The sequence below is a fragment of the Capra hircus genome, chromosome 1 (assembly GCF_001704415.2).
Source record: "Capra hircus breed San Clemente chromosome 1, ASM170441v1, whole genome shotgun sequence".
In the NCBI taxonomy this organism is placed as follows: Eukaryota; Metazoa; Chordata; class Mammalia; order Artiodactyla; family Bovidae; genus Capra; species Capra hircus.
This window is the reverse complement of record NC_030808.1, coordinates 55543309-55559658: the sequence shown is the minus strand read 5'-3', so window position 1 is coordinate 55559658 and position 16350 is coordinate 55543309. Positions and strand designations below refer to the sequence as shown.

Here is a 16350-nt window from a genome sequence, read left to right as displayed (position 1 = left end):
GGTTGTCTGAGGAGGCCTTACAAATAGTTGTGAAAAGGAGAGAAGCTAAAGGCAAAGAAGAAAAGGAAAGACATACCCATTTGAATGCAGAGTTCCAAAGAATAGCAAGGAGAGATAAGAAAGCTTTCCTCAGTGATCAATGCAAAGAAATAGAGCTAAACAACAGAATGAAAAAGACTAGAGATCTCTTCAAGATAAGTATAGATATCAAGGGAACATTTCTTGCAAAGATGGGCACAATAATGGACAGAAATAGTATGGACCTAAGAGAAGCAGAAGATATTAAGAAAAGATGGCAAGAATACACAGAGGAACTATACAGAAAAGATCCAGATAATGTTGGTGTGACCAGTCACCTAGAGCCAGACATCCTGGAATGCAAAGTCCAGTGGGCCTTAGGAAGCATCACTATGAACAAAGCTAGTGGAGGTGATGGAATTCCAGTTGAGCTCTTTCAAATCTTAAAAGATGATGCTGTGAAAGTGCTGCACTCACTATGCCAGCAAATTTGGAAAACTCAGCAGTGGCCACAGGACTGGAAAAGGTCAGTTTTCATTCCAATCCCAAAGAAAGGCAATGCCAAAGAATGCTCAAACTACCACACAATTAAACTCATCTCACACACTAGCAAAGTATTGCTCAAAATTCTCCAAGCCAGGCTTCACAGTACGTGAACTGAAAACTTCAAGATATGAAAGCTGGATTGAGAAAAGGCAGAGGAACCAGATATCTAATTGCCAAAATTCGTTGCATCATTGAAAAAGCAAGAGAGTTCCAGAAAAACATCTATTTCTGCTTAATTGACTATGCCAAAACCTTTGACTGTATGGATCACAACAAATAGTGGAAAATTCTTCAAGAGATGGGACTACCAGACCACCTGACTGGCCTCCTAAGAAATCTTTATGCAGGTCAAGAAGCAACATTAGAACTGGACATGGAACAGCAGACTGGTTCCAAACTGGGAAAGGAGTACCTCAAGGTTGTAATTGCCACCCTGCTTATTTAACTTATATGAAGAGTAGTACATCATGTGATGTGCTGGACTGGGTAAATAACAAGCTGGAATGAAGATTGCCAGGGCAAATGTCAATAACCTCAGATATGCAGATGACACCACCTTTATGGCAGAAATTGAAGAAGAACTAAAGAGCCTCTTGATGAAAGTGAAAGAGGGTAGTGAAAAAGTTGGCTTATAGCTCAACATTCAGAAAACTAAGATCATGGCATCTAGTCCCATCACTTCATGGCAAATAGATGGGGAAACAGTGGAAATAGTGAGAGACTTCATTTTTTTGGGCTCCAAAGTCACTACAGATGGTGACTACAGCTGTGAAATTAAAAGATGCTTACTCCTGGAAGAAAAGTTATGACCAACCTAGGCTGCTTATTAAAAAGCAAAGACATTACTTTGCCAATAAAGGTCCATCTAGTGAAATCTATGCTTTTTCCAGTAGTTAGGTATGGGTGTGAGAGTTGGACTATAAAGAAAGCTGAGTGATGAAGAATTGATGCTTTTGAACTGTGGTGTTGGTAAAGACTCTTGAGAGTCCCTTGGACAGCAAGGAGATCCAACCAGTCCATATATAGGAAATCAGTCCTGAATATTCATTGGAAGGACTGATGTTGAAGCTGAAACTCCAATACTTTGGCCACCTGTAACTGACTCATTTGAAAAGACCCTGATGCTGGGAAAGATTGAAGGTGGGAGGAGAAGGGGATGGACAACAGAGGATTGGATGGTTGGATGGCATCACCGACTCAATGGATATGAATTTGAGTAAACTCTGGGATTTGGTGATGGACAGAGAGGCCTAGTTTGCTGCAGTCCATGGGGTCACAGTCAGACATGATCGAGCCATTGAAGTGAACTGTACTGAATGATAGGAAATGTTCAATGTATTCCTCTCACTTTCCAAAAAATGGATCTGTTTGAAAATTGACCAGTTTCAGAATTTTGCTACTAGTTGTTTGTGTAAATGATTGTGGGTCATAAGAGACTATGTTAGAAGTACTATATTCCCAGACATATTTTGATCTTTTCTTACTTTAAATTCTCTCTTTTAAGTGAAAGAGCCCTTTCTCATTCTATCATCTTCCATCCTTCTGTAGAAAGTACACTTCCTGGGAGTTAGGGGCCTTGATTTCTAATCCCAGCTCTGCTGCCTAGTAGTTGTATGACTTTAGGCCAAGGTTTGACAGGCTATAGCCTGCTGCCTAATCTGGCCTATCACCTGTTTTGTAAACAAAGTTTTATTGGAACACAGCCATGATTATTTATTTACTTACTGAATGTGGGTGCCTTTGTTTTACAGCGGATGAATATTTATAAGAGGACCATAGGATCCACAGAGCCTAAAATATTTTCTATTTGGTCCTTTATCCAACAGACTTGCCAAGCTCAGCATTAAGCAGGTCATTATCTTACTTGAGTCTTAGCTTCCTCATCTGTAAATTTGTGGTATTGGATTATGTTTTTCCTCAGGGTCTATGTTCTTTGCACTCTAGATAGCTCTTTTTACAGAAAAGCCTTATCTAATACAATCACTGTACCCTGGAATATAAACCTGTTCATATTTTCATTCACTTATTCTATCAAAAAAGCAAGAGAGTTCCAGAAAAACATCTATTTCTGCTTTATTGACTATGCCAAAGTCTTTGACTGTGTGGATCACAATAAACTGTGGAGAATTCTGAAAGAGATGGGCATACCAGACCACCTGACCTGCCTTTTGAGAAACCTATATGCAGGTCAGGAAACAACAGTTAGAACTGGACATGGAACAACACACTGGTTCCAAATAGGAAAAGAAGTACGTCAAGGCTGTATATTGTCACCCTGCTTATTTAACTTCTGTGCAGTGTACATCATGAGAAATGCTGGGCTGGAAGAAGCACAAGATGGAATTAAGATTGCTGGGAGAAATATCAATAACTTCAGATATGCAGATGACACCACTCTTATGGCAGAAAGTGAAGAGGAACTAAAAAGCCTTTTGATGAAAATGAAAGAGGAGAGTAAAAAAGTTGATTTAAAGGTCAACATTCAGAAAACAAAGATCATGGCCTCAGGGCCCATCACTTCATGGGAAATAGATGGGGAAACAGTGGAAAAAGTGTCAGACTTTATTTTTTTGGGCTCCAAAATCACTGCAGATGGTGACTGCGACCATGAAATTAAAAGACTCCTTGGAAGAAAAGTTATGACCAACCTAGATAGCATATTCAAAGCAGAGACATTACTTTGCCAACAAAGGTCCGTCTGGTCAAGGCTATGGTTTTTCCAATGGATGTATGGATGTGAGAGTTGGACTGTGAAGAAAGCTGAGCACTGAAGAATTGATGCTTTTGAACTGTGGTGTTGGAGAAAACTCTTGAGAGTCCCTTGGACTGCAAGGAGAGCCAACCAGTCCATTCTAAAGGAGATCGGCCCTGGGTGTTCTTTGGAAGGATTGATGCTAAAGCTGAAACTCCAGTACTTTGGCCACCTCATATGAAGAGTTGACTCATTGGAAAAGACTCTGATGCTGGGAGGGATTGGGGGCAGGAGGAGAAGGGGACGACAGAGGATGAGATGGCTGGATGGCATCACTGACTTGATGGACGTGGGTTTGAGTGAACTCCGGGAGTTGGTGATGGACAGGGAGGCCTGGCGTGCTGCGATTCATGGGGTCTCAAAGAGTTGGACACGACTGAGTGACTGATCTCATCTGATCTGATTCTGTTTATTAGGGCTTCCCTAGAAGCTCAGTGGTAAAGAATCCGCCTGCCAATACAGGTCACATGGGTTCAATCCCAGGTATAGAAAATTCCGTGAATGGTAATTCACTCTAGCATTCCTGCCTGGAGAATTCCATGGACAGAGGAGCCTGGCAGGTGACCATGGGGTTTCAAAGAATCAGGCATGATTTAGCTACTGAACAACAATAACAAATTCTATTTAATAGGCACCTGGCAAGCCACTGTGGAAAACTGACAACTCTAAAATTTTCCCTATCCCTGAGAAGCTTATAATCTGGTTAGAGACATAGTTACAATGTTCAGAAGTTAAATTGTAATAGAAGATAATAAAGGATAATATTCCAAATTTAGTGATTATGACTAAAGATGTTCAGAGAAGAGAAATAAGGATGGGCTGAGATGATTAGGGTAAACCTAGAGGGCAAAGTGGGATGTTTTTAAAGGGCACTCATCTCTATAACCCCACAGAATACTGGATTCAAAGTCCCTCTAAGGTAATAGTTTTTAACTTTAGAATGCATGAAAATCACCTAAGTTACTAGGGAAAAAAATAAAAATTCCTAGAACCCAGCTTTAGAGATTCTGACTGTAGCTATGGGGTATGTCCCAGAAATCTGCTTTTTCAAAAAATACCCCAGGTGATTCTGATATACATGGAGAATACTGCTCTGGAAATGTGGCAGGTTATTGCCCAGGAATTTATTGTAGGTTTGGCTAAGTCTTATTAAACCATAGATTTTGTGTGACCAAGAGGAACTCCACTGTTGTGGAACACTTATTTCAGTGACTTTGTCTCTCCTTTTAGGGAAGCTGAGACCATCCAGGCCAAGAAGAACAACCTGAGGACTCTATTTTCAAAGGCCCTTAAACTCCTTTAGATAAATCCAGAGGGGAAATCTGAGACCAGTGCTGCTGTTTGTCTATGAGAGCAGAAGGTAAATCATTGGAGTGAGGGGACCACTTCCATTAGCATTTGACTTTTGGTCCTTTTGTTTTAAGCTCCTTGTTTCTGCAAAGGTGGCTGGGATCAGCATAGTGGGTCAAAAAACAAAAAAACAAAAACCCTCAGTGAGAGAGGTTGGGAATCTTCAATCGCCATTCCAAACCATGTTGCTGATGACTTGAAGATATCACCAGATACTCATGATACAGAGGATAGATTCTATCCATGGGAGAATGATTCTCTGAAGAAAAGTTTAGAATCATCTTCAGAGCCATTGGAGGGGACATCTTAGAGTCCTGTGGGCGATGTTGCACAAGATCTTGCCATGCTTCTAGTCCAGAAAAGAAAGCTAGATCCATCTCCAAAAATGAATAGATATCTGAGGAAGGTTGTGAGGACAAGGAGAATGAGAAAGAGCAAGAGGAAGGAGATAGTGAAGATCCACTGCCCTGGCATTCTTCCAACACCTTTTGTACCACCACAGAGTGAAGAAGATAAGGTGGGAGATAAAAAGCTGACCCTGCTCAATGCCAAGGAACATTATCTTGACCTTCCCAAAGAGGTAGGGATGAGGCACGGAGTTGCAAAATTCTGGGCTCGACACACATATACAACAAACATATATCCAAACGTATAATGGTGTGACACTCTAAAAATGTGTTTCTTTCCCAAATATCAATTCTAAGTGGTTCCAGGATGGAGGCTGAAGGAAGAGGATATGGGTACTACAAAGCCATTCAGTGATCCAGGCTGACGGTTTCCACAGGGGATCCCGGGTTACTCCAGAAGAGAAAATAATGACACCTGTTCATCAGGAATGGGCAGAGGGGGGATACGGAACTTGAGAAACAAACTGGGATCCTTGGGCCCAGATAGAGTATGAAAGAAATGGCTGAGGAGGGCAAGTCCATTCTGTATATATGTGTTCGCATTGACGGCTTTTAACTTTTTTCTTCTACTTGCAGAATGGATTACAGAGTCGGAAGGATGAAGGTGCCTGTGTAATGCATCAGGAATGTCAGATCCAGCCCCATGAGCTCTCAGTGTCCGCAGAGCTCGGATCCTCCTCTCCTGCAGTGACATCCTTGGAATTACCACCACTCTGCTACAGTTGTTTTTTAAGCTGTGTCTGCCAGACCTTCTCGAGGTCTAGGAAAAGGAAATCTCCTGGAAGAGAGGGCACCAAGCAGGCTGAGGCAGGGGGTGATGCTAAGGCTCTGAGACCTGGTCTGCTGAGGGTTCTGGGCGAAAGCAAAATGCAGCCTCACTGAAGCCTGTACAAGTTGAAATTGATTTAGGTTTCCCTTGTGTTTAGTTTTACAGCTTTCTCTATGTCATTGTTCCTGTTCATTGAGTTCTTGTCTGTTGAAGAGAGAGCTGCTTTTAAGCTCACCTTCAAGCCTAAAGAGGTAGTAAAATCAAAGTAACTTTGAGGTTTTAATACTGTGCCCAGGAGTGGGATTGCTTCCTACTTCCTCCCATTAGACTGAAGTGGGGTTCTCGGTGGAGCCATGGTTCCTAAAATTCATGCATATGTCATGCATGTATTTAGTTGGCTTACTTTTCACTAACTTCTCTGAGGATGGAAGCCATACAGGTTCATCATTTTGAGTAATACCTCCTGGTATGTTCCATCAAGTGGAGATTTCTCATGCTCAAGTCCTCTCGTTTTTCCTCTTTTACCTTTGACTAGAGATTGACTTTCCTTTGTTCATTTCCGGTACTTTGTTGAAGTTCTGCCACTTTCTACTTGATCTGGCAGTAATTCGGGGGCAGGGGTAGGGTGGTTGTTACTGTTCTTGGACATGATCCCACAATTCCTCTCCCATTTCTAATTGTTGTTTGTTTTTCTTTTTGTTACTTCTTGGTACGATACACAGCTTCTGGAGTGTGCCTCTTTAGCCAGCCCCTCACAGAATCTTGAGTCCTTCTGCGATCCTAAATACAATAAGTACTTTAAAAAAAGTTCTAGATCATTTCTTTTCTCCCTTGTTTTGGCATGCTAGATTAATCTCCTTCTTAGGATAGAAAATAAGACTTTAAATTAATCTTATACCTTCCTATGGGGAAGGAATAGGTTTAAGAAGAGTTTGAGAGTTTCTCTGTAGCTTTAATTACTTGCTATTTCCTACTTGTCTCAGTTTCCCAACTCATATAAGATTAATAAATTAAAGTAGAAATATTAATAAATGCATGAAGTATCTTCATAAGGAGGAAGTTGTAAGGTTTATTTCTTGCTTCCTTAAGACTTATCCTAATGGTTAGTATATTGGAATAAGAGAAGATGATCAGTATGTTTGTTTTGCTCCTTTCTCATCTGGAACAGGGCTTTGTACCTTTGAGAAAATGTAGTTGGGAAGAGAATAGAATGAGTTTCAAGAGCAGTGGCAAAGATCCTTAAGACTGCCTTGGAGGTAATTGGTGAAAATTGACCTTGAAGATGTTTTTATGGTGTGTGTGTTAAGGATCTCAAATTATTGGATTGGCCAAAAAGTTTGTTACAGAAACGTTGTATAGAAAAACCTGAATGAACTTTTTGGGCAACCCAGTAGAATTAGAAATTTTGCAAAATGTCATACTCAGTGCTTGGAGTAAAATAGGGCCCTTTCAAGCTTTGGTATTTTTTGTTGTTTAAAAAGTCATTGATTTCTTGTTTTAGAGCGTATAGAATTTTAATAGACCACTATAAAATGAGCTCAAGCTATTACATGAAATTTCAAATTATCCAAATTATGTTTATATGCATACTTCCTCAATTTAATACAAAAAAACGTGCTTCTAGGCAAGGCATAATGTAGCTAAAGTCTTGAGTCATAGAACTTATTATTAAAGACTCAAAGAAAGCTAGATATAAGTGTTGCTATTAATACTTTATTATTGCTATTGTTTCTTTTCATAAGATGTTTCAGGATGAGCTGTTCTCTCATAGAAAAAAAATATTAGTTGGAGCCAAGTTAGCCATATCTAGCTAACCCTATCCCCCATACTGATTTTCATATAAAGTTTATTTACTCCAAATTTGGAGGACAGATTTCAGATAAGGAAAGATCTGTAGAAGCACTTAGTTTTGAAATTCTTTTGCTCGGGTCTCTTGACCCCTTGCTCACAAACAGGAGAAAGGGTGTCTACCTCTCTTCTGATCCTTTTGTAAATGAAGATGTATATGTTCTCTGGTTTCAAATTTTGTGTTGCTATCTTTATGATTTGAGTTATTAAACATGGTTTATGGCTAAATGAAGTTGTTTTGTAAAATATATTTAGAAAGTTTAGTATAATTGTATTAAAGTAAAAACAAATTAAAAAAATAAAACCTACTACTGTTGATGAAAGATATAGCTTTGGGGTCATTTTAAAAAATTGATTTCTGGCAAGATTGATAACATTTCTGTTGTACACAGAAATAATTTACAAGTAAAAATATGATTCTATTCAGTGTATTTAGTTCCCTTTTTTCCCGTGGAAATTCTAACTAGGTAGATGGCAGGTGTACTCATTGCTATAGGTTGATTAAGTTGAGATTAAGTGGGTCAATTAAATTTTTTCAGTGATTTTTCTAAGACCGCTCATTAAATCTGATAGGGAATCATAATACAAGTTCTTTAAACAAATTGTTTAACCATGAACCACATGATTACTTGTGCTCTGAAGTATTTCCATACTGAAACACTTCCTGTTAACCATTTTGTTTTTGTCAACTTGTCCTCACATTACCGTCTAAATTTCAACTAATGTCCTCTTTACCCACCTGGAAAATTTTAACATGAAAAAACTCTAGCTAATGTAAAGTTAGTCAAAGAACCAAAAGAGATTGTAAGTAATTGATTTACTTATCAGTTTTGACAGAAAAGGTAGGAATTATCTAGTCCACCTTTCTGTTTTTCCAGGGAAACTGAAACACAAGTAGCTCTCTCAAGATGACACAGTTAAAACAAGTAATACCTGACAAATTAAATATTGTGCTTTTTGTATTATCTGTAAGCTTCAAACAATCTGTGTATGGTTGATATTAATATTTTCATTTTAAAGATGAGATAATTTAAGTTCAGCAAAGTCCCAGGACTTGATATGTCTGATGCTGAATCCAAACTGAGGTTTAATAGTCTCTGAAGACTGCACTATTACATTCTGCCTCTCAGTATTGTAATATTATAAAATCTCTTTGTTCCTAGTCTAACTCTGTACTGTCAAGAATAGACTTCTCTTACTTGGCAAAATTTAGATTTTAACCTTAATACATCTTTAATAAAAATAGTTCAATAAAAAAGTCCAATTAATAAGAATATTTCTTCTACAAAAATTTTCTATATTAGGTAATAAATAATAAAGTAGTTAACCAAGTATCACTGGTAAAAGAAAACTCCAGTGTAATATAAACAAAATTTTGGTCATTGCAAGCAATTAAGATTAGACAATTATTTAACTGAAAAATGATCAAGTGAAAAAGGGATAGTATGTAATCCTAGCAGGACCCTTCACTTGACAGGGTCACTAGACAAAGCACAACAAAGATGAATTAGGCCTCATTGAAAGCTAATAGACTTGAGAGTGTTTCTAAACCATTTTCAGGTGAATGATTTGGGACTTGGGTAGCAGAGAGGCAGGCTCTTCTGTGTAACCCAGTCACCCTTGAAATAAGTAAATATACTCCTGCTAATGAACTCTGGCTTTAAATAGGAAATTTTAATTTTCTCACGCCTTAAAACATTCTTTTCATTCTGATTGACAAGGCTTCTTTCAAGAAAAAAAGCAAAGAACAATAAAACTGGAAGATTCTAGTCATTAGACTGTGTGGCCAAGGAATGTTGTTCCTGGTGTTTTCAAACTCAAGTCATGAGGACAGTTGTACATGGGAGGTCAGACTGGTGCAGATTTCTTGAGCTATATTCTGCCAGCTACAAAGAACTGCAGCACTGCTTCCATCATGGGCTTCCCAGGTGCCGCAACGGGAGAGAATCTGCAAGAGATGCAAGAGACAAGGGTTCGATCCCTGGGTCAGAGGATTCTCCTGGAGAAGGAAATAGCAACACACCCCAGGATTCTTGTCTGGGACATCTCATAGACAGAGGAGTCTGATGAGCTACAATCCATGGGATCACAAGGAGTTGGACATGACTGAGTGACCGAGCATACACACACTCACGCTACCATCATGGAAGCTCTGTGATGGCCTGCCACATAGTTATCACCCTCCTGGTTCAAAGTGCTAGAGGAAGTAGGACTTGACTTTGATATTTGTTCTCCTTTCCCCCCTCTGACCCCTGCACCTTAGAATGAGTTCTGCATTGGATAAGAGACCCAAGAAAGGCTAATTTACCAGAGGAAGGCTCTTGCTGTAGATGTTTACAGTCTTCATGAAAATAAAATTTCAGAACAGATGAAAAGAATCTTTAAATTACATGATTTCTAATGAATTCAGAATTCTGGGGTTCTATTAAGAATGATTTCTAATGTGAACTTCTCCCCTAGTTGCAATCACCATTCTGGTTCTTGGATGCTGTGAAAATACTCAGTGCTGGATCATTACAATGGTAGCCCTTCTGGTAAGCAGGACAATAGATCCATTCACAGAGAGTGATAAAATAGTAACTGGGATTTTAAATAACTGCTGTGAAAATTATCCCCTTAATATCTGTCCCTTTACTTGGAAGAATGCAGAATTATCATATTATAAAAATAATAAAAAGAATATATCCCTATCAGGATTTAGTATCAAGTCTTCTACTTGGCCCATGATGCTCAATAAGAATCTCTGGATAAAATTCATGTATAGAAGATGATGGACTTTCCTGGTGGCTCAAATGGTAAAGAATCTGCCTGCCAAGCAGGAGATGCAGGTTCCATCCCTGCATTGGGAAGATCCCCTGAAGAAAGGAGTGGCTACCCACTCCAATGTTCTTGCCTGGAGAATTCCATGGACAAAGGAGCCTGGTGGGCTACAGTCCATAGAGTCGCAAAGAGGCAAACATTACTGAGTGACTAACACAGATAGAAGATGATGAAAAATACAGCAGTAATCTCATTAATCCCTTCTCTAAAAGCTACTATTTATTTTACTTTAAAATTTGGTTTCATTTTAAAACTAAAATTATGAAGCAAAGGTCTATATCTAACCCCAGTAAGTTGTCTAATTTCTACCTGTTAAGTAATTACATACATAAAAATTAGTTGGGGAATACTGGCCTGAGTCTGGATTTAAAAGTTAAAAAAAACACTGAGTCCTTGTTTTGCCATTTGCTGTTGTTTAAGTTTGGCTACTTATTTAAACTCATTAATCTTTGGTCCCTTCATCTAAGAAAAGAGGATAGTAATACCCCAGAGATGGTTTTGAGGACTTTTGATAATATCTCTGAAAAAGTCTAGCGGCTGTTTTGTCGTAGAAGGCTTTTGACATTATAATGCTTATTTTATTCTTAGAAAATAAAACAAAACATTAACTTTGTGAGTACTATACAAGGGTAAGCAACTCATGGCAGTCTTTACTTCACAGATAACTAATTTCATTTCTAGGGGGATTACATGGAGCAAATAGTTTTCATATTTCTTTATTCCTAATTTGAATGTCTCTAAAGAAAATTTTATCTCAGAATTTTTCAAAACCCCTTTATTGGTACAACCTGTGAAATCAGTTTTAGTTGGGTCTTTATTTGTAGGACTGAACAGATACTCATCTAGTCATAAACTGCTTTAATGTAACACTTTTTTATAAGTCATTTGCATTTTCTAAGAAACTTAGAAACTTAACTTTTCCTACTTAAACCCTCATGAATGTTAGGAGATATCCTATCAATAACAGTATTTCATTATGGTGATGATTATTGACTATTTAATGAAATGATGATAGAGGTACTTATCGTATTTATTAGAATTTTGGATAAATTTTCATAGGGAAAACCTCTCCTCCCCTATATTCTAATAACCTCCTTTATCATTTCATTTATGTGTTGAATATTATGCAAAGACTGACTATGTAAAGGACCACTAGATTCCAGTGTTTGTGATCTGGAATTTTATTTTGTTCTACTCAGTAAGCATATATGGAAGATCTGTGCCTAAACTGAAGCTGTTTTATTTCACAGTAAGACAAAAGAAACATACATAAAAGGTAGATGAACCTGTCTGTTCTAACAAATAATTTGCCGGCTGTTTGGTAAAGCGTCTGTCTACAGTGCAGAAGACCTGGGTTCGATCCCTATGTCGGGAAGATCTCCTGGAGAAGGAAATGGCAATCCACTCCAGGACTATTGCCTGGAAAATCCCATGGACAGAGAAGCTTGGTAGGCTACAGTCCATGGGGTCGCAAAGAGTTGGACACGACTGAGCGACTTCACTTACTCACTCAGAGAAAATAAGACAAGCACTCACACTGCGACCACTGCACAATATTAAAAGCACCCAGATGAGCACAGAAGAGTGTTTGACAATGTTTAAGTAAACACTGATAGGATGCCTTGTATTAGAATGATGATCGCAAGGTGGAATATAGGAGATACCTTCTCTGAATAGGTAAAATTTGAGGAATAATATGGTCTAGATTTTATCCAATCCCACAGCCAAACAAGTTAGAATTACTTTGCTGGATGGAGTCCTGGAGGCTGAATGGAGCCAGAGGACAGGTGTGACCAGATCCGGTAGAAAGCTGGCAGAAATGGTGAAGCTAATACAGTTGAGTGTGTTCAAGAGCAGGCCGTTTAAATGATGGGTCAGCAAAAGAAGACAGTGCTACAAAGCTAGGCCTGAGAAAGGCAGAAATGATACATAGGCAGGCACAGAACAGGGGGCCTAAAACTTCTATTGGAACAGTAGAAAGGCCTCTGGTGTGTTGGTCATGAAGAACTGTATTTTAGGGGGAAGGTCCCCTCCAAAGGAAAACAGGGTGGGTGGCACTGAATGACTTGAAAGTGGAGGATATGATGAAGAAAGATACAGATGTGGCAGTAGTAGCTCACACAAGGGAGACATGGTGTAGCTTAGAAACGTGTGGTAAAAAGTAGTGAGAAATAAGATGGGGCCATTTGAACCCTGTTACTGTATTCAATACTTGGCTTTGATTCCTAGTTGAGAGTGAGCTGTTGTAAATTCTTGATCTTCACTAACATGGCCCGTTAGCAAACCTAAGAAGGGGCAAGTGTGGGAGTAGAAATGTGCAAGGGCATTAACCTAGATTCAGCAATAATCTCTAAGAAAATGTTGTTTGGTTAGCTTCCTGTCTGCTTCACAACTGGGCCAGATGATTCCCTCTTTTTTCAACACTTGCTTGCCAATAACATATTTTTGCAAGGATTTAATTTAAATTTAATTTAAAGGAATGATTATAAAGGAACCCATATGTGAAAACACATAGTATGTAGTATTTTGTTTTATGAAGAATGTAGAAAATTATTATCTGACTTATGGTTTCACATTCTACATTCAGTTCAGTTCAGTTCAATTCAATTGCTCAGTCATGTCTGGCTCTTTGCAACCCCATGGACTGCAGCACACCAGGCTTCCCTGTCCTTCACCAACTCCCGGAGCCTACTCAAACTCATGTCCATTGAGTCAGTGATGCCATCAAACCGTCTCATCCTCTGTCGTCCCCTTCTTCTCCCACCTTCAATCTTCCCAGCATCAGGGTCTTTTGAAATAAGTCAGTTCTTCACATCAGGTGGCCAAAGTATTGGAGTTTCAGCTTCAGCATCAGTCCTTCCAATGAATATTCAGGACTGATTCCTTTAGGATGGACTGGTTGGATCTCCTTGCAGTCCAAGGGACTCTTAAGAGTCTTCTCCAACACCACAGTTCAAAAGCATCAATTCTTCGGTGTTCAGTTTTCTTTATAGTCCAACTCACACATTCTACATTAGTCAAATTAAATGCAATACATTTGGTAGGAACTTCTAAATGCTTATTCATAAGTTAATGTTACCAACCCTCCTGAGTTGGTCTCCAAGAAGGGTCCTTTTGTCCAATGTCGCTAGCGCCAGTAGATGGAGAAGGAGTTCGATTCTAAACGGAAGGAAAGTGTTATTCCTTCATCAGAGTGAAGATGTGCGAGCTCTCTTGACAGGGCGTGGGCAGGCCAGAGCTATTTGGATCCTATTGGGCGCAGTTGTGTTGTTCCGGGTTCAGATTGCAGTGCGGCCGCAGCTGTCACTGCACACAGCCCACTGCCGCCATCTTGAATTGCAGTGTCTGGAGCAGCTCTTCTGCACACGGAAGGTGAGGTGCCCACAGAGCTGTTTCTCACAAGCAACTCTGGACTGAAGGACAAGCTGCAAGGTTTCTGCAAGCGGCATTCTATAAGCAAGCCAAACTGGACTAAAGCACAAAGGGAAAAAAGGTTAGACTTTATTTTATTATCTAATTTCTAATTTTATTTCCCAGGAATTGGTAATGGGCTTCTCAGGTGACCGTAACAGAATGGTACAAGCTGGTATTTTCACTGCAAACAGGGTCAGGGTTCAATTCCTGGCTTACAACTTAGTGGCTATGTACCTCAAACAAATCCTTTTTTTTTTTTTTTCCTGATGCCTTGATTTGCTCATCTGGAAAGTAAGAATAATTATACTTTCATCATAGAGCTTTGCTGAGAATTAAATGAGATGACACATTTAAAGACCTTAAAACGTAGCACACAAAGTATAAGCTCAACAAATATGCATCTGTTATCATCAGATGGGTAGGATCCTTTTTTTAAAAAAAAAAAAACTGATTTGTGAGGGAAGAAATGATAAGGTCTCGAAGAGGGAGGATTGTGTGGGGTCCTTGGGGAGTCTGACCCTAACCATAGGGACTTCCGGCCTCACCTCACCATGGCTCATCCCCACACCTAAAGAGGTTCTCTGTGTTAAGGCACAGTTATTACATGACTGTAGGGTGTGTTTCTTAGCATCTAATTGTGAAGGAGTCTAATTCATGTTTTATTTCCAGTGCCAAGCACAGTAAGCACATGATAACTTCTCAGTAAATGTCTGTCAAGGAAATGAGTAAACAATTCACTGAAGAATAGAATTTCAGTATATGCAAACTTAAATGTGCCATTCACACAAAGAGCATTTTGTTTCCCTCTCAGATAGGTTTTGGTGTTTTGCACTGAAGAAATCTCTCAGATCATGGCACATAGTGGGAGAGGCCCCCAAAGGAGCTGAGTATAAAGCTTTCATCAATTACATGGGATAGGGCACGGAATCAGCTTTGTTGTTGTTTAGTCGCTCAGTCGTATCCGGCTCTTTTACGACCCTGTGAAGTGTTGCCCACCAGGCTCCTCTGTCCTTGGGATTTCCCAGACAGGAATACTGGGGTGGATTGCCATTTCCTTCTCCAGATAATCTTCCTGATCCAGGATCAAACCCACGTCTCCTGCATTGGCAAGTGGATTCTTTACCACTGAGCCATCATGGAAGCTGGGATCTGCTTCAGGCTGATTTAAAAAACAGATTCAGAACTGCTATATTCAGTGACTAAGAAGAAGAAATGCACTCCTCTTCAACAGTCTCAGTACTATGCTTTAAAATGCACGTGTGCACTCAGACGCTTGCATGGGCACAAATATGCAAATACATCACAGTTAAACAGTATTCATTTATTAACTTTGGTTAAGTGTTGCATAATAAGCTGTCTCAGAACTTAGCAATTTAACACAATGACATGCATTTAATTCATAAATCTGTAAGTTGATCAGGATTTGACAGGGAAATCTCTTGTGTTCTGTTCAGCATAGCTGGGGTAGCTTTGTTTTTGACTGAAGGTTTCATATCCACAATGGTACACTCACATAATTACATAATTGGCGATTTAATGCTGGTTTTCATTTGCTTGCTTAGGCTTCTTGTAGGCCAGGGGCCTAAGTTCCTTTCTAAGTGTGGTCTATTCATAGACTGTCATCCATTATACTGTGGTGGCTGTTCCAAGAGTTTCCCAAGAGAACCAGGTAGATGGTATGTTTTATGATCTAGTCTCAGCAGGTAATGTCAATTGTATTATAGGCCACCAGATTCAAAGAAATAGGCACAATTCTTACCATCCCCTATCCCAAGCCCCCCCCCCCGACCCCCCAAGCTCCAGAGGAGTATCAATGTCACATTGTAAGATGAGTGTGTGGAATGGGAGATCTTTTTGTGATCTTGGAAAAGGACAGTCAGTACTTAGAGAAATGCTAATTCAAATTTTGAAAGTCCCAAAGTGACAAGACTCCTTCATGGATCATAGCCTTGTCTTGGTGAAGGGGCTTGCATAACTCAATGAAGCTATGAGTTAAGCCATGTAGGGTTACCCAAGATGGATAGGTCATAGCAGAGTGTTCTGACAAAACGTGGTCCATTGGAGAAGGGAATGGCAAACTACTCCAGTATTCTTGCTGCATGAATTCCATGAACAATATGAAAAGGCAAAAAGATATGACATGAAGATGAGCCCCACAGGTTGGAAGATGTCCAATATGCTACTGGGAAAGAGCAGAGGGCATTTACATGAATCTGAGCAAACTCTGGGAGGTAGTGAAGGACAGGAGAGCCTGGTGTGCTGCAGTGCATAGCATTGCAAAGTGTCAGACACAACTGAGCATCTGAACAACAACAAAGTGACAAGAATATTCTGGTATGTAGGAAATAATTTCTGGAATAGGCATACTCAAATTAAGAAGATATTTTTCATTAGAATTAATGGTTTCAGTTACATAAAGTTTGTGC

At 39.4% G+C, this 16350-nt stretch overlaps 1 protein-coding gene across 1 annotated transcript; it reads left to right on the top strand.

The window, feature by feature from the left end:
• LOC102172760 lies at positions 5052-5955 on the top strand. Its single transcript, XM_005674972.2, has 2 exons — positions 5052-5246; positions 5650-5955. Exons 1-2 carry the CDS (start codon positions 5052-5054, stop codon positions 5953-5955), a joined length of 501 nt encoding a protein of 166 aa, XP_005675029.2.